This window comes from Oryx dammah, unplaced genomic scaffold (assembly GCF_014754425.2).
Source record: "Oryx dammah isolate SB20612 unplaced genomic scaffold, SCBI_Odam_1.1 HiC_scaffold_17, whole genome shotgun sequence".
NCBI classification, from domain to species: Eukaryota; Metazoa; Chordata; class Mammalia; order Artiodactyla; family Bovidae; genus Oryx; species Oryx dammah.
The window spans coordinates 5,793,972-5,817,203 of record NW_024070201.1 but is presented as its reverse complement, the minus strand read 5'-3'; the positions used below and the strand labels follow the sequence as shown (position 1 = coordinate 5,817,203).

Sequence of the window (23,232 nt, the reverse complement as noted above, 5' to 3'; positions counted from 1 at the left end):
TAAGTATTCACAAACGCACAAATCATGGTTAAGACAGGCCTGTGTACCAGCTTACATGTACTGGACTAGCTGATATTACTTTATGTATGTTAGGCAAATAATCCGTTTTCTGACCTTTTAAAACTCACCTGCTTGGTTCTTACCATTGGAGTTTCCTCCAGACTGAGGATTATTCTGGCTTGAAGATACTATAAAAACAAAGAAATATCCTGTGAAGAATGGCCATCAATATTGAACTAAGGGTACTGGCAATATGTTTCTTTCGGCCTCTGAGGGGTAGCAGGGTAGATTATTCCACAGGAAATTCTACTTTTGCACTGCTTCTATGAAACATGCCTTGAAACTGTTCATAAATCTAGATCTGCATCACTGGATTTTTTTAAGACAGAAAACATGTAGCTAATGTAACACTTATCAGGTACTTACTATGTGCCGGCCACTGATAAAATAGTTGGACATGAGGCCTTGTGGTTATGAGGAATTTCTAGTACTGACAACTCTGCTATTCTGAGGAGACTGGACCACCCTTAGTATTAACAAATGCCCTAGGTCTTCTGCACCAGTGCACCTAACTTCATACAATGAGAGAAGATGTAGTGGCTTAGGGTTTTCACGTAAACTTGGAAGCCTTCTTGATATAATCTTTTGAATTTTTAACTAGTACCTTAAAATTTGGAAAAAGTATGGAAGAATTCTATGCTCCAGTTAAGCAACTTTTCAGGGTGCATTATTCACCTTGGATCTTTATATAATGGAAGAAAAAATACATATATTACATGGGAGGCGAGCAAGTATGTTATTGTGTACTTTCCCAAAGAATCCCTCCGCCAACCCAAAAAACTCCAAAGTACAAAAAAATAAGCAATGACAATTCTGATGGAGCTATGTTTACTCTCTGCCAATCTCTTCGTCTTGCTAGAACCATAATCCATTTATACCAAAAGACTGTGGTGTGAAGATTAAACCTGGAAAAGATCAAGGTCAGTAGACTATATATTTAGATGTATTTAGCAGCAGGTAGCAAATAACTGACAATATTACCAAGGGCTTACTACATGCCACGCCTTGTGGGGAGCATGTAACCTGCATTAGCCCATCTAACCCCCAAACAATTCTGCAACAGGAACACGGCTAGGCAGTGACAGAACACCACAGGAAGACCCACAGGAGACCCACAGGAGACCACCCAGCTGTGTTTAGTTGCTCCGCTGTGTCTGACTCTGTGATCCTGTGGACTGCTGCCCACCAGGCACCTCTGTCCATGGAGATGCTCCAGGCAAGAATACTGGAGTGAGTTGCCATGTCCTCCTCCAGGGATCTTCCCAACCAAGGGATGGAATCCAGGTCTCCTGCACTGCAGGCAGATTCTTTACCATCTAAGCCACCATGGAAGCCCCATGAATATTAGAGTGGGTAGCTGATCCCTTTCTCCAGAGGATCTTTCCCACCCAGGAATCGCACCAGGGTTTCCTTCCTTGCAGGCAGATTCTGGCCACCCAGCCAGTAAGCGGTAGATTCTCAGATGTGGACCAGGCTGTTTGATTCCAAAGTGCATACATGAGCGTGCCAAATCAAAGTGCTGATTTTCTACGATAAAGCTGCTTCTGCTCACATGTTCCCAGTTGTTGCATTGCTGGTTGCTCAACTTTAACACCAGGAAGTTATCTTTTGAGTCTTCCATCTTCCTTACTCCACCATCCAATCCATTAACAACGATTTCAGTTCCACACCCCCAAGTAGATCTAGACTCTACCCACTTACACCCATTATCCCACGTCTTCATCTTTTGCCCAGATTACAAGAACCCTCTGTTTTCCTCTCCCTGCTGCTGTCACTCTTATGACAGATGCTTTCCTTTTCTCTTTTTTTTGGCTTGAGGAAGAATGAAGAAACTGTCTTCTTTTTAAGCTCTGTCTAGTTTTAATACCTGTTCATGTTTTTCAAAAAATACTTAGGAAGTACCTAGTGTGTTCAAGCACTAAAATAAAGACTATCTTGGACTTTCTAAGTACAAGGAGGCAGGTGCTTTACATGACAAATAAAGACCAAGTATTATAGCAGAATACTTCACTAAATGGAATTAAGTTAAGTTCATAAAGTGGCACAGATTCATTAAAGATTAATTTCATCACCTAACTGGCTACCCATTATGGTGGCTTCTGAAGTCTGGCAATGACTTTATAGATAGCATATTAAAAAGCAGAGACATTACTTTGCAAACAATAGTCCATTTAGTCAAAGCTATGGTTTTTGCAGTAGTCACGTATGTGTGTGAGAGGTGGACTATAAAGACAGCTGAGTGCCAAAGAATTGATGCTGCTTAACTGTGGTGTTGCTCAAGAAGACTCTTTAGAGTCTTATTTGTAGTTTTGGACTACAAGGAAATCAAAGCAGTCAATCCTAAAGTAAACAACCCTCCAAGTTCACTGGAAAGACTGATGCTGAAGGTACAATACTTTGGCCACCTGATGTGAATAGCTGACTCATTGGAAAAGACCCTGATGCTGGGAAAGATTGAAGGCAAAAGAAGAAGCGGGAAACAGAGGATGAAGTGATTGGATGGATTAATCAATGATTAATCAGTGACCTGATTAAATGGACAAGAGTTTGAGCAAACTCTGGGAGACATGAAGGACCCGGAAGCTTGGCATACTGCAGTCCAAGTCCCTGGGGTCACAGACACGACTTAGTGATTAAACAACAACAAATCACTTATATGTGGAATCTAAAATATGACACAAATGAAACTATCTATTAAGTAGAAAGAGACTCACAGACATACAGAACTGACATAGGGTTTCCAAGGGGGAGCCGGGGTCAGGGAGGGAGGGACTAGGAGTCTGGGGTTAGTAGATGCAAACTGTTACATATAGAACTGAGAAACCAGAATGTTGCTCAGGGAACTCCATTTACTATTCTGGAATAAACCACAATGGAAAAGAAATTAAAAAGAATGTATACATGTATATAACTAAGTCATTTTGCTATACAGCAGAAATGAACACAACATTGCAAATTAACTGTACTTCAATAAAAATTAAATAAAAAATCTCCATGACACTGCACAACATTGTTAATGTATTTAATGCCACCTGTACACTTAAAAAGAAAGTGTATTATCAAAGAAGGCAATGCAAAAGAATGCTTAAACTATTGCACAATTGCACTCATCTCACAGTCTAGTAAAATAATGCTCAAAAACCTCCAAGCTAGGCTTCAGCAATACGTGAACCATGAAATTCCAGATGTTCAAGCTGGTTTTAGAAAAGGCAGAGGAACCAGAGGTGAAATTGCCAACATCCACTGGATCATCGCAAAAGCAAGAGAGTTCCAGAAAAAGATCTATTTCTGCTTTATCAACTATGCCAAAGCCTTTGACTGTGTGGATCACAATGAACCGTGGAAAATTCTGAAAGAGATGGGAATACCAGATCACCTGACCTGCCTCTTGAGAAACCTACATGCAGGTCAGGAAGCAACAGTTAGAACTGGATATGGAACAACAGACTGGTTCCAAATAGGAAAAGCAGTACGTCAAGGTTGTATATTGTCACCCTGCTTATTTAACTTCTATGCAGAGTACATCATGAGAAACGCTGGGCTGGAAGAAGCACAAGCTGGAATCAAGATTGCCGGAAGAAATATCAATAACCTCAGATATGCAGATGACACCACCTTTATGGCAGAAAGTGAAGAGGAACTAAAAAGCCTCTTGTAAAAATGAAGGAGGAGAGTGAAAAGGTTGGCTTAAAGCTCAACATTCAGAAAACTAAGATCGTGGCATCTGGTTCCATCACTTCATGGGAAATAGATGGAGAAACAGTGGAAATAGTGACAGACTTATTTTGAGGGGCTCCAAAATCACTGCAGACGGTGATTGAAGCCATGAAATTAAAAGACACTTACTCCTTGGAAAGAAAGTTATGACCAAGCTAGACAGCATATTAAAAAGCAGAGATATTACTCTGCCAACAAAGGTCCGTCTAGTCAAGGCTATGGTTTTTCCAGTGGTCATGTATGGATGTGAGTGCTGGACTGTGAAGAAAGCTGAGTGCCAAAGAATTGATGCTTCTGAACTGTGGTGTTGGAGCAGACTCTTGAGAGTCTCTTGGACTGAAAGGAGATCTAACCAGTCCTTCCTAAAGGAGATCAGTCCTGGGTGTTCATTGGAAGGACTGATGCTGAGGCTGAAACTCCCAATACTTTGGCGACCTCATGCGAACAGTTGACTCACTGGAAAAGACCCTGATGCTGGGAGAGATTGGGGGCAGGAGGAGAAGGGACAATAGAGGCTGAGATGGCTGGATGGCATCACCGACTCGATGCACATGAGTTTGGGTGAACTCGAGGAGTTGGTGATGAACAGGGAGGCCTGGCGTGCTGCGGTTCATGGGGTTGTGAAGAGTTGAACACGACTGAGCAACTGAACTGAACTAAACACTTAAAAATGGCTAACTCTGTGAATTTTAAGTTATGTGTATGTTTCAACAATAAAATATCACAAAAAAAACACACAAAAACTCCAAGAAGTTGGAGCTTCGTCCCTTTTGTATTATGTCCACACATTAGAGACACTCAATATTTGTTGAGAAAATGGTTCAGTGATAGGATTTCTGTACCTTTTTAAGTTTCTACCTCTGTCACTCTTAATAAAGGAAGTGAGAAGATAAACTAAATATTACTTAGAAGAAACATGTGATGATGGTACTATATAACATCAGTCTCGTTCCTATCCTTCCATGTTAATTCAGAAAATCAAGGAAGAAATCCATCTGTCCCAAACTAAAGGCACAAGAAAAGAGCCTCATCTACTGTTTCAATAGGGAAGCAAAGGGGTGGATTGAAGGCAAATTAAGGCTGACATGGCTGACCAGCTGAAAGTGATTTCTTCCACCAGTAAGATCAGCAGATTTATGAATTCTAGTTCATATTCATAGGCAGAGCCCAAAATGTCATACCTAAAAATGTGCTTCTACATTCAGTAATATATTCCCGTATGTTTTTATTAATAGTTTCAAAATTTACTCACAACTTTGCTAGACTGAGAAAGATGGTGAATCCAGTGACTTTCATTTCCTGATGCCTCCTAAGGGAAGCCTTTGATGGTAGGCTTTAAGTATTCACAAACGCACAAATCATGGTTAAGACAGGTCAGTGTACCTGCTTACGCGTACTTGACTAGCTGATATTACTTTATGTATGCTAGACAGATAATCCATTTTCTGACCTTTTTAAACTCACCTCCTTGGTTATCATTGGAGTGTTCTGCAGACTTAGGATCATTCTTGTTTGTATTTCCTATAAAAGCAAAGAAATATTCTGTGAAGAAAGGACATCAATATTTAACTAAGGGTACTGGCAATGTTTTTCTTTCAGCCTATGTGGGTTGGGAGGGTAGATTATTCCACAGGAAGTTCTACTTTTGCACTGTTTCTATGAAACATGCCTTGAAATTGTTCATAAATCTAGATCTCTATTACTGGATTATTTATGACAGAAAACATATAGCTAATGTACACATTTACCTAGTACTTACTATGTGCCAGCCACTGATAAAATAGTTTGGACATGAGGCCATGTGGTTATGAGGAATTTCTATTACTGACAACTCTGCTCTTCTGAGGAGAGTGGACCACCCTTACTATTAACGAGTGCTCAGGTCTTGTACACCAGCACGCCTAACTTCATACAATGGAGAGAAGATGAAGTCACTTAGGGTTTTCACGTAAAGTTGGAAGCCTTCTCAAGATAATTCTTTGAATTTTTACCTGCTGCTGCTAAGTTGCTTCAGTCGTGTCCAACTTTGTGCGACCCCATAGACGGCAGCCGACCAGGCTCCCTCGTCCCTGGGATTCTCCAGGGAAGAACACTGGAGTGGGTTGCCATTTCCTTCTCCAATGCAGGAAAGTGAAAAGTGAAAGTGAAGTTGCTCAGTCAGGTCCAACTCTTCATGACCCCATGGACTGCAGCCTACCAGGCTCCTCCGTCCATGGGGTTTTCCAGGCAAGAGTACTCGAGTGGGGTGCCATCGCCTTCTCTGGAATTTTTAACTAGTACCTTAAAATTTGGAAAAAGTTTGGAAGAATTCTATGCTTCAGTTAAGCAACTTTTCAGGGTGCATTATTTACCCTGGCTCTTTATATAATGGAAGATTAAAGACATATATTACATGGGAGGTGAGCAAGTGTATTATTGTGTACTTTTCACAAAGAAGGCCTCCCCTAAAAAAAAAACCTTTCATGTAAAAAGAAAGTAAGCAATAACAATTCTGATGGAGCTATCTTTACTGTGTGAGAAAATTTCTTCCTCTTGCTGGAACCATAGTACATTATTCCCAAAAAGCTATGGTGTGAAGATTAAACCTGGAAAAGATCAAGGTCAGTAGACTATATATTTAGATGTATTTAGAAGCAGGTACCAAATAACTGGCAATATTATGAAGGGTGTAAAAATGCCAGGACCTGTGGGGAGCATGTAACCTGCATTAGCCCATCTAACCCCCAAACAATTCTGCGACAGGAACACAGCTAGGCAGTGCCAGAACACCACAGGAAGACCCACAGGAGACCCACAGGGGACCACCCAGCTGTGTTTAGTTGCTCCGCTGTGTCTGACTCTGTGATCCTGTGGACTGCTGCCCACCAGGCACCTCTGTCCATGGAGATGCTCCAGGCAAGAATACTGGAGTGAGTTGCCATGTCCTCCTCCAGGGATCTTCCCAACCAAGGGATGGAATCCAGGTCTCCTGCACTGCAGGTGGATTCTTTACCGTCCAAGCCACCAGGGAAGCCCATGAATACTGGAGTGGGTAGACAATCCCTTTCTCCAGGGGATCTTTCCCACTCAGGAATTGAACCAGGGTTTCCTTCCTTGCAGGTGATTCTGGCCACTGAGCCAGTAAGCGGCAGATTCTCAGATGTGGACCAGGCTGTTTGATTCCAAAGTGCATACACGCGAGTGCCAAATCAAAGTGCTGATTTTGTATGATAAACCTGCTTCTGCCCTCACGTTCCTAGTTGTTGCATTGCTGGTTGCTCAACTTTAACACCAGGAAGTTATCTTTTGAGTCTTCCATCTTCCTCACTCTACCATCCAATCCATTAGCAATGATTTCAGTTCCACACCCCAAGTAGATCTAGACTCTATCCTCTTATCCCCATTATCCCATGTCTTCATCTTTTGCCCAGATTACAAGAGCCTCCTCTTTTCCTCTCCCTGCTGTTGTCACTCTTATGACGGATGCTTTCCTTTTTTCTTTTTTTTTTTTTTGGTTTGAGGAAGAAGGCAGAAACTACCTTCTTTCTAAGCACTTTCCAGTTTTAAGACCTCTTCACCGTTTTTCAAAATTTACTTAGGAAGTACCTACTGTGTGCCAGCACTGAAATAAAGACTGTCTTGGATAATCTAAGTACAAGGAGGAGGATACTTTACATGACAAAAAAAGACCAAGTATTACAGGAGAATACTTCACTAAATGGAATTAAGTTAAGTTCATAAAGTGGCAGAGATTCATTAAAGATTAATTTCATCTCCTAATTGGTTACCCATTATGGTGGATTTTGAAGTCTGGGAATCACCATATAGATAGCAGAGACATTACTTTGCAAACAAAGGTCCATCAGCTATGGTTTTTCCAGTCGTCACGAATGAATGTAAGTCGGACCATAAAGAAGGCTGAACACAAAGATTTGATGCTTTTGAATGTGGTGCCAGAGAAGATTCTTAAGAGTCCCTTGGACAGTAAGGAGATCAAACCATTCAATCCTAAAGAAAATCAACCTCTATATTCACTGGGAAGACTGATGCTGAAGCTATAATACTTTGGCCATCTGATGCGAAGAACTGACTCATTGGAAAAGACCCTAATAATGGGAAAGATTGAAAGCAAAAGAAGAAGGGGGCAACAGAGGATAAGGTGACTGGGTGGATTAATCACAGATTAATCAGTGGTGTGAGTAAATGAACATGAGTTTGCACAAACTCCGGGAGACAGTGAAGGACAGGGAAGCTTGGCATGCTGCAGTTTGTGAGGTCACAGAGTCAGACACGACTTAGTGACTAAAGAAGAACAAATCACTTATATGTGGAATCTATAATATGGCACAAATGAACCTATCTATGAAGTAGACACAGACTCACAGACATACAGAACAGTCATAGGGTTTTCAAAGAAACCCCAAGGTGTCTAACGGGAGGGAGGGACTAGGAGTCTGGTGTTAGTAGATGCAAACTGTTACATATAGAACTGAGAATCAACCGGTGCTCAGGAACTCCATTTACTATTCTGCAATAAACTACAATGGAAAAGAAAATAAAAAAGAATGTATACATGTATGTAACTAAGTCATTTTGCTGTAGAGCAGAAATTAAAACAACACTGTAAATTAACTGTACTTCAATAAAAAGTTAATAAAAATATCTACATGACATTGCACAATATTGTGAATGTATTTAATGCCACCTCTACACTGAAAAATGGCTAACGTTGTGAATTTTATTTTACGTGTATGTTTCAACAATAAAATAACACAAAAAAACACAAAGAAAAACTCCAAGAAGTCAGAGCTTGGTTCCTTTTGTACTGTGTCCACACATTAAAGACACTTAATAAATATTTGTTGAATAAAAGTAGAAAAAAATGGGTTCAGTGATAGGATTTGTGTACCTTTTTAAAGTTTCCACCTCTGTCACTCTTAATAAAGGCAGTGAGAAGATAAACTAAATATCACTTAGAAGAAACATGTGTTGATGGTACTATTATTATAACATTAGTCTGGGTCCTCTCCTTCCATGTTAATTGAGAAAATCAAGGAAGAAATCCATCTGTCCTAAACTAAAAGCAGAAGAAAAAAGCATCATCTACCTTTTCAATAAGGAAGCAAGAGGGTGGATTGAAATCTAACTGATGGGTAAAATATAAGCAGGGTCTCCTTAGAGTCCACCAAGGTAAATTAAGGCTGCCATGTCTGACCAGTTTAAAATGATTTCTTCCACCAGCAAGATCAGCAGATTTATGAATTCTGGTTCATATCCATAGGCAGAGCACAAAGTGTCATACCTCAAAATGTGCTTCAAACCTCAGTAATAAATTCCAGCATTTTTTTATTAATAGTTCTAGAATTTACTCACAACTTTGCTAGACTGAGAAAGATGGTGAATCCAGTGAACTATCATTTCCTGATGCCTCCTAAGGGAAGCCTTTGATGGTAGGCTTTAAGTATTTACAAACGCACAAATCATGGTTAAGACAGGTCAGTGTACCAGCTTACATATACTGGACTAGCTGATATTAGTTTATGTATGCTAGACAGATAATCCGTTTTCTGACCTTTAAAAACTCACCTGCTTGGTTATCATTGGAGTTTTCTCCAGACATAGGATTCTTCTGGCTTGCAGATCCTATAAAAACAAAGAAATATCCTGTGAAGAACGGCCATCAATATTGAACTAAGGGTACTGGCAATATGTTTCTTTCAGCCCCTGAGGGGTGGAGGGTAGATTATTCCGCAGGAAGTTCTACTTTTGCACTGCTGCTATGAAACATGCCTTGAAACTGTTCATAAATCTAGATCTATACTACTAGATTTTTTAAGAGAGAAAACATGTAGCTAATGTAACACTTACCAGGTACTTACTATATGCCGGCCACTGATAAAATAGTTTGGACATGAGGCCATGTGATTAAGAGGAATTTCTACTACTGACAACTCTGCTCTTCTGAGGAGAGTGGACCACCCTTACTATTAATGAGTGCCCCAGGTCTTGTGCACCAGCACGCCTAACTTCATACAATGGAGAGAAGATGAAGTGGCTTAGGGTTTTCATGTAAAATTGGAAGCATTCTTGATATAATTCTTTGAATTTTTAACTAGTACCTTAAAATTTGGAAAAAGTATGGAAGAATTCTATGCTCCAGTTAAGCAACTTTTCAGGGTGCATTATTCTCCTTGGATCTTTGTATAAAGGAAGATTAAATACATATATTACATGGGAGGCGAGCAAGTATGTTATTGTGTACTTTCCCAAAGAAGGCCGCCCCACCCCAAAAACCTCCCAAGTACAAAGAAAGTAGGCAAAAACAATTCTGATGGAGCTATCTTTACTCTGTGTGCAAATTTCTTCCTCTTGCTGGAACCATAATCCATTTATGCCAAAAGACTATGGTGTGAAGATTAAAGCTGAAAAAGATCAAGGTAAGTAGACTATGTATTTAGATGTATTTAGCAGCAGGTAGCAAATAACTGACAATATTACCAAGGGCTTACTACATGCCATGCCTTGTGGGGAGCATGTAACCTGCATTAGCCCATCTAACCCCCAAAACAATTTTGCGACAGGAAGACAGCTAGGCAGTGACAGAAGTCCCACAGAAGACCCACAGGGGACCACCCAGCTGTGTTTAGTTGCTCCGCTGTCTCTGACTCTTTGAGATCCCATGGACTGTAGCCCACCAGGCACCTCTGTCCATGGTGATTGTCTAGGTAAGAATACTGGAGCCAAGTCCTCCTCCAGGGGATCTTCCCAACCAAGGGATGGAATCCAGGTCTCCTGCACTGCAGGCAGATTCTTTACCATCTGAGCCACCAGAGAAGCCCATGAATACTGGAGTGGGTAGCTGATCCCTTTCTCCAGGGGATCTTTCCCACTCAGGAATCGAACCAGGGTCTCCTGCCTTGCAGGCAGATTCTGGCCACCCAGCCAGCAAGTGGCAGATTCTCAGATGTGGACCAGGCTGTTTGATTCCAAAGCGCGTACATGAGTGCCAAATGGAAGTGTTGATTTTCTACAATAAACCTGCTTCTGCCCTCATGTTCCCAGTTGTTGCATTGCTGATTGCTGAACCCTAACATCAGGAAGTTATCTTTTGATTCTTCCTTCTTCCTCACTCCACCATCCAATCCATTAGCAATGATTTCAGTTCCACACCCCAAGTAGATCTAGACTCTACCCTCTTATCCCCATTACCCCATGTCTTCATCTTTTGCCCAGATTACAAGAGCCTCCTATTTTTCTCTCCCTGCTGTTGTCACTCTTATGATGGATGCTTTACTTTTTTCTTTTGACTTGAGGAAGAAGGCAGAAACTATCTTCTAAGCTCTTCACCTTTTTTCAAAAAATACTTATGAAGTACCTACTGTGTGCAAGCTGAAATAAAGAATGTCTTGGACAATCTAGGTACAAGGAGGTGGATGCTTTACTTGACAAAAAGAGTCAAGTATTATAGCACAATACTACTCTAAATAGAATTAAGTTCATAAAATGGCCCAGAATCATTAAAGATTAATTTCATCTCCTAATTGGCTACCCATTATGGTGGTTTTTGAAGTGTGGCAATCATTTTAAACAATATATTAAAAAGCAGAGACATCACTTTGCCAACATAGGTCCGTCTAGTCAAAACTATGGTTTCTCCAGTAGTCCTTTATGGATGTGAGAGTTGGACTACAAAGAAAGCTGAGCACCAAAGAATTGATGCTTTTGAACTTCAGTGTTTGAGAAGACTCTTGAGTCCCTTGGACTGCAAGGAGATGTAACCAGTCAGTCCATCCTAAAGGAAATCAGTCCTGAATATTCATTGGAAAGACTGATGCTGAAGCTTAAACTCCAAACTTTGGCCAACTGATGTGAAGAACTGACTCATCTGAAAAGACCTTGATGCTGGGAAAGATTGAAGGTGGGAGGGGAAGGGGACAACAGAGGATGAGATGGTTGGATGGCATCATTGACTCGGTGGACATGAATCTGAGTAGGCTCCAGGACTTGGTGATGGACAGGGAGGCCTGGCATCCATGGGGTCACAGAGAGTCGGACATGACTGAGCGACTGAACTGAACTGAACTCAATCACTTTAGAAAGTTCCTCTTATTTGGATTCCCCCTGCAGCCTAAGAACATTGCAGCACTTGCCTAAGGTTTGACAGATGTAATCTTAGTTCAGTTCAGTTCAGTTGCTCAGTCGTGCCTGACTCTTTGCAACCCCATGAATTGCAGCACGCCAGGCCTCCCTGTCCATCACCATCTCCTGGAGTTCACTCAGTCTCATGTCCATCGAGTCCGTGATGCCATCCAGCCATCTCTTCCTCTGTTGTCCCCTTCTCCTCCTGTCCCCAATCCCTCCCAGCATCAAAGTCTTTTCCAATGAGTCAACTCTTCGCATGAGGTGGCCAAAGTATTGGAGTTTCAGCTTTAGCATCATTCCTTCCAAAGAACACCCAGGGCTACTCTTTAGGATGGACTGGTTGGATCTCCTTGCAGTCCAAGGGAATCTCAAGAGTCTTCTCCAACACCACAGTTCAAAAGCATCAATTCTTCGGTGCTCAGCTTTCTTTATAGTCCAACTCTCACATCCATACATGACCACTGGAAAAACCACAGCCTTGACTAGACAGACCTTTTTTGGCAAAGAAATGTCTCTGCTTTAATATGCTGTCTAGGTTGGTCATAACTTTTCTTCCAAGGAGTAAGCATATTTTAATTTCATGGCTGCAGTCACCATCTGCAGTGATTTTGCAGCCCCCCAAAATAAAGTCTGACAGTGTTTCCCCATCTATTTCACGTATAGTGATGGGACCAGATGCCATGATCTTCGTTTTCTGAATGTTGAGCTTTAAGCCAACTTTTTCACTTTCCTCTTTCACTTTCATCAAGAAGCTTTTTAGTTCCTCTTCATTTCTGCCATAAGGGTGGTATCATCTGCATATCTGAGGTTATTGATATTTCTCCATGAAATCTTGATTCCAGCTTGTGGTTCTTCCAGCCCAGTGTTTCTCATGATGTACTCTGCATATGTTAAATAAGCAGGGTGACAATATACAGCCTTGACATCCTCCTTTTCCTATTTGGAACCAGTCTGTTGTTCCATGTCCAGTTCTAACTGTTGCTTCCTGACTTGCATACAGATTTCTCAGGAGGCAGGTCAGGTGGTCGGTCTGGTATTCCCATCTCTTTCAGAATTTTCCACAGTTTATTGTGATCCACACAGTCAAAGGCTTTGGCATAGTCAATAAAGCAGAAATAGATGTTTTTCTGGAACTTTCTTGCTTTTTTCATGATCCAGTGGATGTTGGCAATTTGATCTCTGTTCCTCTGCCTTTTCTAAAACCAGCTTAAACATCTGGAAGTTCACGGTTCACGTCTGCTGAAGCCTGGCTTGGAGAATTTGGAGCATTACTTTACTAGCGTGTGAGATGAGTGCAATTGTGCGGTAGTTTGAGCATCCTTTGGCATTGCCTTTCTTTGGACTGGAATGAAAAGTGACCTTTTTCAGTCCTGTGGCCACTGCTGAGTTTTCCAAATTTGCTGGCATATTGAGTGCAGTACTTTCACAGCATCATCATTCAGGATTTGAAATAGCTCAACTGGAATTCCATCACCTCCACTAGCTTTGTTTGTAGTGATGCTTTCTAAGGCCCACTTGACTTCACATTCCAGGATGTCTGGCTCTAGGTGAGTGATCACACCATCATGATTATCTGGGTCATGAAGATCTTTTTTGTACAGTTCTTCTGTATGTATATTCTTGCCACCTCTTCTTAATGTCTTCTGCTTCTGCTAGGTCCATACCATTTCTGTCCTTTATCGAGCTCACTTTGCATGAAATGTTCCCTTGATATCTCTAATTTTCTTGAAGAGATCTCTAGTCTTTCCCATTCTGTTCTTTTCCTCTATTTCTTTGCACTGGTCGCTGAGGAAGGCTTTCTTATCTCTTCTTGCTGTTCTTTGGAACTCTGCATTCAGATGTTTATATCTTTCCTTTTCTCCTTTGCCTTTCACTTCTCTTCTTTTCACAGCTATTTGTAAGGCCTCCTCAGACAGCCAGTTTGCTTTTTTGCATTTCTTTTCCATGGGGATGGTCTTGAACCCTGTCTCCTGTACAATCTCAGTCCATAGTTCATCAGGCACTCTATCTATCAGATCTAGTCCCTGAAATCTATTTCTCACTTCCACTGTATAATCATAAGGGATTTGATTTAGGTCATACCTGAATGGTCTAGTGGTTTTCCCTACTTTCTTCAATTTAAGTCTGAATTTGGCAATAAGGAGTTCATGATCTGAGCCACAGTCAGTCTAGATATAATCTAGAGCATTAGAAATGGCTGTCCCTTAGCAACCTGTCTGAATCTTGAAGGCAGCATTTCTGAAGCCACCTCAATCCTTGGACTTTTCAGTTCATGATCATTAAATTCCCTCCTTTCCCCTATGCTTCTTTAAGGTGGGTTTCTGTCACTTGCTACGACTAACAGTCCTGAGTAACAGCTTTCCCATCCCTTATATCTTTCATTGTACTACCACATTTTATCCTGTTTGCTGGCTTGCTAACTTGTTCATACTATCCCTCCTCCTTCAGCTGAAAATATTTATAAAATTATGCAGCAGACTGAAGAAAATCTTAAAAGTAGAATTTCAGTAATTTTTTTTTCTTTTCCCACAATATTCTGGGCAATGACAGTATTGCTCGAAGAGTCAACATCACACAATGTAGCTTAGTGGAAAATGGTTGAAAGATTGATTCTGGCCTCTGAAATCAAACATCTATTAGTTGTTTCACTTTGTACAAGTTAGGTAACTTCTAAGCCTCAATTTCCTCATTTATAAAATGGGGATGATACTGGAAGGATCCAATGGGATGATGTATGAACCTCAATTAGCACAGAGTGAGAAGCTCACGGAGCGAGATGAGAGTGTCTAGTAAAAATTAGTACAGAACTCTAGTATGACAAAAATCACTGTACTTCATAATGACACTTTAAACGGATTACAGATTACCTATAAACACTAGGACAACATTTACTCGTTCTTTTGAGATGTCCTTTATGGAACCTTCCTTTAGTTTCAAGGTGACATTATAGTCTGGAGAAATGGATTCCCGCTCACATTGGTTATACTAGTTCATGAAATCAAGGCTCTCACATAGTAGAGCATTCCAAATTTTTCAAATAGCATTAACATCTAGTGAGATATCAGGTAATAAACAGAACTGTCAAACAGTGAGTATTAAATTAGGGCAAAAAAATCTGTAATGAGGGTACAAGAAAAGCAAGGACACTTTTTCTCTACTCAGTAATTCTTCAGAGAAACAATAAAAAGGTATACTTTCACAAAGTAACATAAAAAATGGAGACCTACTGACATAAATATTGGTATAAAATTAGCACCAAGTTATACTTTTTAACTCTGGATAGTTCACTTTTACAATCAAACACCTCATAATATTGAAAATATGATGGACATGCTTTTATTGATCATTCTTTCCTTAAATGATCTCAAAATGTGGTCTACAAAGCTACTCTGTCACATGTGCAATTCAGCAAAGCAAACAAAAAAATTTAGCAAAGCAAACGAAAATCGTTGTCTAATTCACCCAGATTATTCTAGCAAAAGTAGGCGTTGTGTCTGAATTACCTGGTTTTGCAAACTGCTGGATAAAACTAATGTAAAGCTGAATATACAGTGGATAGAATTTAAAAGCCATGAAAAGCTTGGGTCTTTAAACTAATTGTGGTTTACTGATCATTAACCAGTGATCTGACTTCTATTAGAGTTGAAAAAGAAAACAATTTACACAGGAAATCCCAGCTTTTGCCGCTTTATCGAAAAAGTCCCCAAAAGGCCAAGGGCCTAAAGGGACACCTCCCTTCCCCCAGAAGAGAAAGGTCAAATCATTCTGTCCTGACTCTACTGGCGGTGTCCTGAACTCCTAACATCCGCGCAGCTGTTCAAGGCCGCAGAGCCGATGAGCCTCGGCCGCTGTTGACGGTACACGAGGGGCCAGGAGCGGCCATCCACAAGGGCGTGAGCATCACCTGCGCCCAGGAGGGCTAGTCGCATGCCCCCGAAGCTCCCAACCTGCCACATGAGCCCCAAAGTGCAAACTTGAGGCGTCTGGGGTCCTTAAGACTATATATACATAATTGGTTTGATTTTACACGAGGCGATGAGACGCCGGAAAACGCTGAAAGGTTCGCAACTAACTGGTAGACACGTTTGCTCAGGAGTCGGTAGACATATTTTCCAGTCCCCCCAACCGTTTACAAAAGGAAGCCTGAGAGGAACTCTAACCTCCCTGAGAAACGTTAACTTTGGGGAAAGGCTGTAACAACCGCGCTGCAGGCCGATCGTCGGTAGCGCAACAGGTGACTCGCCGCCCTCCGGCCGCGACCGCGGCGCGCCCAGGAGCTGAGCGGAGGGCCAGACGTCCCTTCAGCTGGCGGCCCCCCGCCGCCCTCAGGCCCGCGCACGGCCGCCGCGCGCTCGTCCCCACACTCGCACAACTTTCCGCGCGGCCACAGCCAGCCGGGAAGCTCGCGGGCCGGGGGCGGCCCCGCGGCCACTCACCCTCGGGGTCCGCGCTGTCCGTGAAGACCTTCAGCAGCGCCACCCCCAGCACGACCCCCAGGGCCAGCAACGTCAGGAAACCTCGCGCGCCGAGTCCCATTGTTCCGAGGCGGGACGCCGAGGCCTCGCGGGTCCTCACCGGGCGGCGGCGGCACGGCTGAGAGCCTGTTCCCCTTCCCCTTCCGCCGCGCACACCACCCCTCCCGCCGCCTCCCCCCAAACACCAAATCTGGCGCGGGAACCTGGCCGGGAGGGGGCGTCGCGTGCCGGCCCAGGAGGTGGGGCGGGGCGGGGCCGAGGCGTGGGGGCGGGGCGGGGTTGAGGTCGCGGGGCGGGCTGAGGCGGCGGGCTGCAGCACGGGGCTGAGGCGGCGGGGCGGGGCCGAGGCAGAGGGGCGGGGACGGGGCGGGGCTTGCGATTGGGCGCGCGGGGCTCTCCTCGGCCCCTCCCCTTCCCGCGCGCGTCTGCGAGCCCCAGAACGCTTCATTTTGTTCCTTTTTTTTTTTTTTCTCCCGGAAATGGCAGTTTCGTGTGTTTTTTTGGAAAAAAAGCGAGCACCTGCTGCCTCTCCTGCTAGCGAGCGCACCGGGCTTTTCTGGGCTCGGAAGGAAGTCTTTGAAGAGTAGTTTTCTGGTGGGGTGCGGGGATTGCTTGCGGCTTCCAGTGACAGAGAGACGCCTTGGTGAGGGCGGCGTAAAGGGAGGTCCAAGGAAAGAAGCTGGAGTAGATGAAATCCCCTTTGACGGGTCCTGGGCCGTCAGAGGGTTTTTGTTGTTGTTGTTGCTCTTTTTCTGAGTGATCTAGCCTAAGATGGGGCGAGGGGTGGAAAAGACAAATTCATTTATGATTCCCTGGTGGCTCAGACGGTAAAGCGTCTGCCCGCAATGCCGCAGACGGGGGTTCGATCCCCGGGTCTGGAAGATCCCCTGGAGAAGGAAATGGCAACCCACTCCAGGACTCTTACCTAGAAAATTCCATGGATGGAGAAGCGTGGTGAGTCCATGGGGTCTCAAAGAGTCGGACACGACTGAGCGACTTCACTCACTTTATACGTAAAACATCCATGATCTCTATACCCCAAATTATATCCCACCTTCTTTCACAGTTTCCCGGCTTCTCTAGACAGCTTCCGTGCCTAAAACGGTTATTAAAGTGGGCTCTGGGGCGGAGGTGGAGGGGATGGCGGCAGGGAGACACGGAAGAATTGGTAGCTATTCAGAGGAAAGTATAGCCGGCAAGACCTAGTTTGCACCCTTCTAACCCAGTCCGTTCTCTCCTTGGAGAAGGCGTCTGCTGTCCCAGTTGGGATGGAATAACCTGTTTTGAACAATTTTTGCCTAAGTGTCTCTTCAGCCTTAGGAGCCAGTGCTACTCACGTGTTTTGACTTGCAGTACTCCTAAAGTCTGCATTTTGTTTCTGCTAAGAACTGTGAAATAACCTGTAGTAACCCGTGGCTGATACAAGAGAATGACAAAAATTGAGTCCTGATTTGGGTGGGAAACCCTCAGTTGAGAAGGATCCAGGGCACATAAGATCCAGCCACATCCCAACCACAACACTATAAATGTTGCAGATCTAAATGTTTTTGGTTCTTTTGGTACCTGACCCAGATTTCATGACATAAAAGCCTTGGTATTGCAGTTAAATTCCCCAAAATATGTTATGAGAGATTGTATACTTTCTGATCTCAGGTTCAGTCTATCATTGTAGACATGACTTCTATTTCTTTGCATTGATCGCTGAGGAAGGGTTTCTTGTCTTTCCTTGTTATTCTCTGGAACTTTGCATTCTTTTTTTTTCTTTATTTTACTTTACAATACTGTATTGGTTTTGCCATACATTGACATGAATCCACCATGGGTGTACACGTGTTCCCAATCCCCCTCCCACCTCCCTCCCCATACCATCTCTCTGGGTCATCCCAGTGCACCAGCCCCAAGCATCCTGTATCCTGCATCTAACCTAGACTGGTGATTCGTTTCTTATATGATATTATACATGTTTCAGTGCCATTTTCCTAAATCATCCCACTCTCACCCTCTCCCACAGAGTCCAAAAGATTGTTCTATACATCTGTGTCTCTTTTGCTGCCTCACATACAGGGTTATCATTACCATCTTTCTAAATTCCATATATATGTGCTAGTATACTGTATTGGTGTTTTTCTTTCTGGCTTGCTTCAGTCTGTATAATCAGCTCCAGTTTCATCCACCTCATTAGAACTGATTCAAATGTATTCTTTTTAATCACTGAGTAATACTCCATTGTGTATATGTACCACAGCTTTCTTATCCATTCATCTGCTGATGGATATCTAGGTTGCTTCCGTGTCCTGGCTATTATAAACAGTGCTGCGATGAACACTGGGGTGCACGTGTCTCTTTCAGTTCTGGTTTCCTCTGTGTGTATGCCCAGCAGTGGGATTCCTGGGTCATATGGCAGTTCTATTTCCAGTTTTTAAAGGAATCTCCACACTGTTCTCTATAGTGGCTGTACTAGTTTGCATTCCCACCAACAGTGTAAGAGGGTTCCCTTTTCTCCACACCCTCTCCAGCATTTATTGCTTGTAGACTTTTGGATTGCAGCCATTCTGACTGGTGTGAAATGGTACCTCATTGTGGTTTTGATTTGCATTTCTCTGATAATGAGTAATGTTGAGCATCTTTTCATGTGTTTGTTAGCCATCTGTATGTCTTCTTTGGAGAAATGTCTGTTTAGTTCTTTGGCCCATTTTTTGATTGGGTCGTTTATTTTTCTGGAATTGAGCTGCAGGAGTTGCTTGTATATTTTTGAGATTAGTTGTTTGTCAGTTGCTTCATTTGCTATTATTTTCTCCCATTCTGAAGGCTGTCTTTTCACCTTGCTTATATTTTCCTTTGTTGTGCAGAAGCTTTTAATTTTAATTAGATCTCATTTGTTTATTTTTGCTTTTATTTCCAGAATTCTGGGAGGTGGGTCATAGAGGATCCTGCTGTGATTTATGTCGGCGTGTGTGGATTTATCTCTGGGCTTTCTATTTTGTTCCATTGATCTATATTTCTGTCTTTGTGCCAGTACCATACTGTCTTGATGACTGTGGCTTTGTAGTAGACCCTGAAGTCAGGCAAGTTGATTCCTCCAGTTCCATTCTTCTTTCTCAAGATTGCTTTGGCTATTTGAGGTTTTTTGTATTTCCATACAAATTGTGAAATTATTTGTTCCAGCTCTGTGAAAAATACCATTGGTAGCTTGATAGGGATTGCATTGAATCTGTAGATTGCTTTGGGTAGTATGCTCATTTTCACTATACTGATTCTTCCAATCCATGAACATGGTATATTTCTCCATCTATTAGTGTCCTCTTTGATTTCTTTCACTGGTGTTTTATAGTTTTCTATATATAGGTCTTTAGTTTCTTTAGGTAGATATATTCCTAAGTATTTATTCTTTTCATTGCAATGGTGAATGGAATTGTTTCCTTAATTTCTTTTTCTACTTTCTCATTATTAGTGTATAGGAATGCAAGGGATTTCTGTGTGTTGATTTCATATCCTGCAAATTTACTATACTCATTGATTAGCTCTAGTAATTTTCTGGTGGAATATTTAGGGTTTTCTATGTAGAGGATCATGTCATCTGCAAACAGTGAGAGTTTTACTTCTTCTTTTCCAATTTGGATTCCTTTTATTTCTTTTTCTGCTCTGATTGCTGTGGCCAAAACTTCCAGAACTATGTTGAATAGTAGTGGTGAAAGTGGGCACCCATGTCTTGTTCCTGACTTTAGGGGAAATGGTTTCAATTTTTCACCATTGAGGATAATGTTTGCTGTGGGTTTGTCATATATAGCTTTTATTATGTTGAGGTATGTTCCTTCTATTCCTGCTTTCTGGAGAGTTTTTATCATAAATGGATGTTGAATCTTGTCAAAGGCTTTCTCTGCATCTATTGAGATAATCATATGGCTTTTATTTTTCAATTTAAATTACATTGATTGATTTGAGGATAATGAAGAATCCTTGCATCCCTGGGATAAAGCCCACTTGATCATGGTGTATGATCTTTTTAATGTGTTGTTGGATTCTGATTGCTAGAATTTTGTTAAGGATTTTTGTATCTATGTTCATCAGTGATATTGGCCTGTAGTTTTCTTTTTTTGTGGCATCTTTGTCAGGTTTTGCTATTAGGGTGATGGTGGCCTCATAGAATGAGTTTGGAAGTTTACCTTCCTCTGCAATTATCTGGAAGAGTTTGAGTAGGATAGGTGTTAGCTCTTCTCAAAATTTTTGGTAGAATTCAGCTGTGAAGCCGTCTGGACCTGGGCTTTTGTTTGCTGGAAGATTTCTGATTACAGTTTCAATTTCCATGCTTGTGATAGGTCTGTTAAGATTTTCTATTTCTTCCTGGTTCAGTTTTGGAAAGTTGTACTTTTCTAAGAATTTGTCCATTTCTTCCACGTAGTCCATTTTATTGGCATATAATTGCTCATAGTAGCCTCTTGTGATCCTTTGTATTCCTTTGTTTTCTGTTGTGATCTCTCCATCTTCATTTCTAATTTTATTGATTTGATTTTTCTCCCTTTGTTTCTTGATGAGTCTGGCTAATGGTTTGTCAATTTTATTTATCCATTCAAAGAACCAGCTTTTGGCTTTGTTGATTTTTGCAATGGTCTCTTTTGTTTCTTTTGGATTTATTTCTGCCCTAATTTTTATGATTTCTTTCCTTCTACTAACCCTGGGTTGGAACTCTGCATTCAAATGAGTATATCTTTCCATTTCTCCTTTTCTTTTGCTTCTGTTCTTTTCACAGCTATTTGTAAGGCCTCCTCAGACAGCCATTTTGCTTTTTTGCACTTCTTTTCCATGGGGATGGTCTTGATCCCTGTCTCCTGTACAATGTCACGAACCTCTGTCCATAGTTCACCAGGCATTCTGGCAGAGCTAGTCCCTTAAATATATTTCTCACTTCTACTGTATAATCATAAGGGATTCTATTTAGGTCATACTTGAATGGTCTAGTGGTTGTCCCCACTTTCTTCAATTTAAGTCTGAATTTGGCAATAAGGAGTTCATGATCTGAGCCACAGTCAGCTCCCGGTCTTGTTTTTGTTGACTGTATAGAGCTTCTCCATCTTTGGCTGCAAAGAATATAATCAGTCTGATTTCAGTGTTGGCCATCTGGTGATGTCCATGTGTAGAGTCATCTCTTGTGTTGTTGGAAGAGGGTGTTTGCTATGACCAGTGCATTCTCTTGGCAAAACTCTATCAGCCTTTGCCCTGCTTCATTCTGTACTCCAAGGCCACATTTGCCTCTTACTCCAGGTGTTTTTGCCTTCCTACTTTTGCATTCCAGTCCCTATAATGAAAAGGACATCTTTTTTGGGTGTTAGTTCTAAAAGGTCTTGTAGATCTTCAAAGAACTGTTCAACTTCAGCTTCTTCAGCATTACTGGTCAGGGCATAGACTTGGATTACCGTGATAGTACGACCAACCTAGACAGCATGTTAAAAAGAAGAGACATTACTTTGTCAACAAAGGTCCGTCTAGTCAAGGCTATGGTTCCAGTAGTCATGTATGGATGTGAGAGTTGGCCTATAAAGAAAGCTGAACACTGAAGAATTGATGCTATTGAACTGTGGTGTTGGAGAAGACTTGAGAGTCCCTTGGACAGCAAGGAGGTCCAACCAGTCCATCCTAAAGGAGATCAGTCCTGAGTTTTCATTGGAAGGATTGATGTTGAAGCTGAAACTCCAATATTTTGGTCACCTGATGCAAAGAGCTAACTCATTGGAAAAGACCCTGATGCTGGGATAGATTGAGGGCAGGAGGAGAAGGGGATGACAGAGGATGAGATGAATGGATGGCATCAACAACTCAATGGACATGGGTTTGGGTAGACTCCGGCAGGTGGTGATAGACAGGGAGGCCTGGCGTGCTGCAGTTCATGGGGTCACAAAGAGTCAGACACAACTGAGCGACTGAACTGAACTGAATGGTTTGCCCTGGAAACGAACAGAGATCATTCTGTCATTATGGAGATTGCATCCAAGTACTGAATTTCAGACTCTTTTGTTGATTATGATGGCTAGTCCATTTCTTCTAAGGGATTCCTGCCCACAGTAGTAGATATAATGGTCATCTGAGTTAAATTCACCCATTCCAGTCCATTTTAGTTCACTGATTCCTAGAATGTCAATGTTCACTCTTGCTATTTCCTGTTTGACCACTTCCAATTTGCCTTGATTCATGGACCTAACATTCCAGGTTCCTATGCAATATTGCTCTTTACAGCATCGGATCTTGCTTCTATCATCAGTCACATCCACCACTGGGTGTTGTTTTTGCTTTGGGTCCATCCTTTCATTCTTTCTGGAGTTATTTCTCCACTGATCTCCAGTAGCATATTAGGCACCTACCGACCTGGGGAGTTCCTCTTTCAGTGTCCTATCTTTTTGCCTTTTCATACTGTTCATGAGGTTCCCAAGGCAAGAACACCAAAGTGGTTTGCCATTCCCTTCTCCAGTGGACCAAATCCTGTCAGACTTCTCCACCATGACCCATCTGTCTTGGGTAGCCCCATGTAGCATGGCTTAGTTTCATTGAGTTAGACAAGGCTGTGGACCATGTGATGAGATTGGCTAGTTTTCTGTGATTGTGGTTTCAGTCTGTGTGCCCTCTGATTCCCGCTCTTAGTGCCTACTGTCTTACTTGGGTTTCTCTTACCTTGATCGTGGAGTATCTCTTCACGGCTGCTCCAGTAAAGTGGAGGCACCGCTCCTTACCTTGGACGTGAAGAGGAAATAGGAAAAAAAAAAAAAAAATAGGAAAAGAAATAGAGGAAAACAATAGAATGGGAAAGACTAGAGATCTCTTCAAGAAAATTAGAGACAGCAAGGGAACATTTCATGCAAAGATGGCCTCG

The 23,232-nt window shown here is 42.2% G+C and overlaps 1 protein-coding gene across 1 annotated transcript; it reads right to left on the bottom strand.

Moving 5' to 3' along the window:
- Positions 1–14: 14 nt before the first annotated feature.
- On the bottom strand, positions 15–16,821 carry LOC120876082 (proline-rich receptor-like protein kinase PERK8). The gene is made up of 4 exons (XM_040257780.1): positions 16,335–16,821; positions 9,343–9,399; positions 5,242–5,298; positions 15–188 (listed from the first exon to the last, which is right to left on the bottom strand). The coding sequence occupies exons 1-4, from the start codon at positions 16,819–16,821 to the stop codon at positions 118–120; spliced, it is 672 nt and encodes a 223-aa protein (XP_040113714.1). The 3' UTR covers positions 15–117.
- Positions 16,822–23,232: the final 6,411 nt, after the last annotated feature.

What these genes read in the sequence shown, in the direction of transcription:
- LOC120876082 (XM_040257780.1), bottom strand. Translation starts at nt 16,821, where the DNA reads ATGAAGCGTTCTGGGGCTCGCAGACGCGCGCGGGAAGGGGAGGGGCCG. An exon ending in GGACAGCGCGGACCCCGAGG is followed by an intron (nt 9,400 to 16,334) that starts GTGAGTGGCCGC and finishes TTGTTTTTATAG; the next exon opens with GATCTGCAAGCCAGAAGAAT. An exon ending in CTCCAATGATAACCAAGGAG is followed by an intron (nt 189 to 5,241) that starts GTGAGTTTAAAA and finishes TTGTTTTTATAG; the next exon opens with TATCTTCAAGCCAGAATAAT.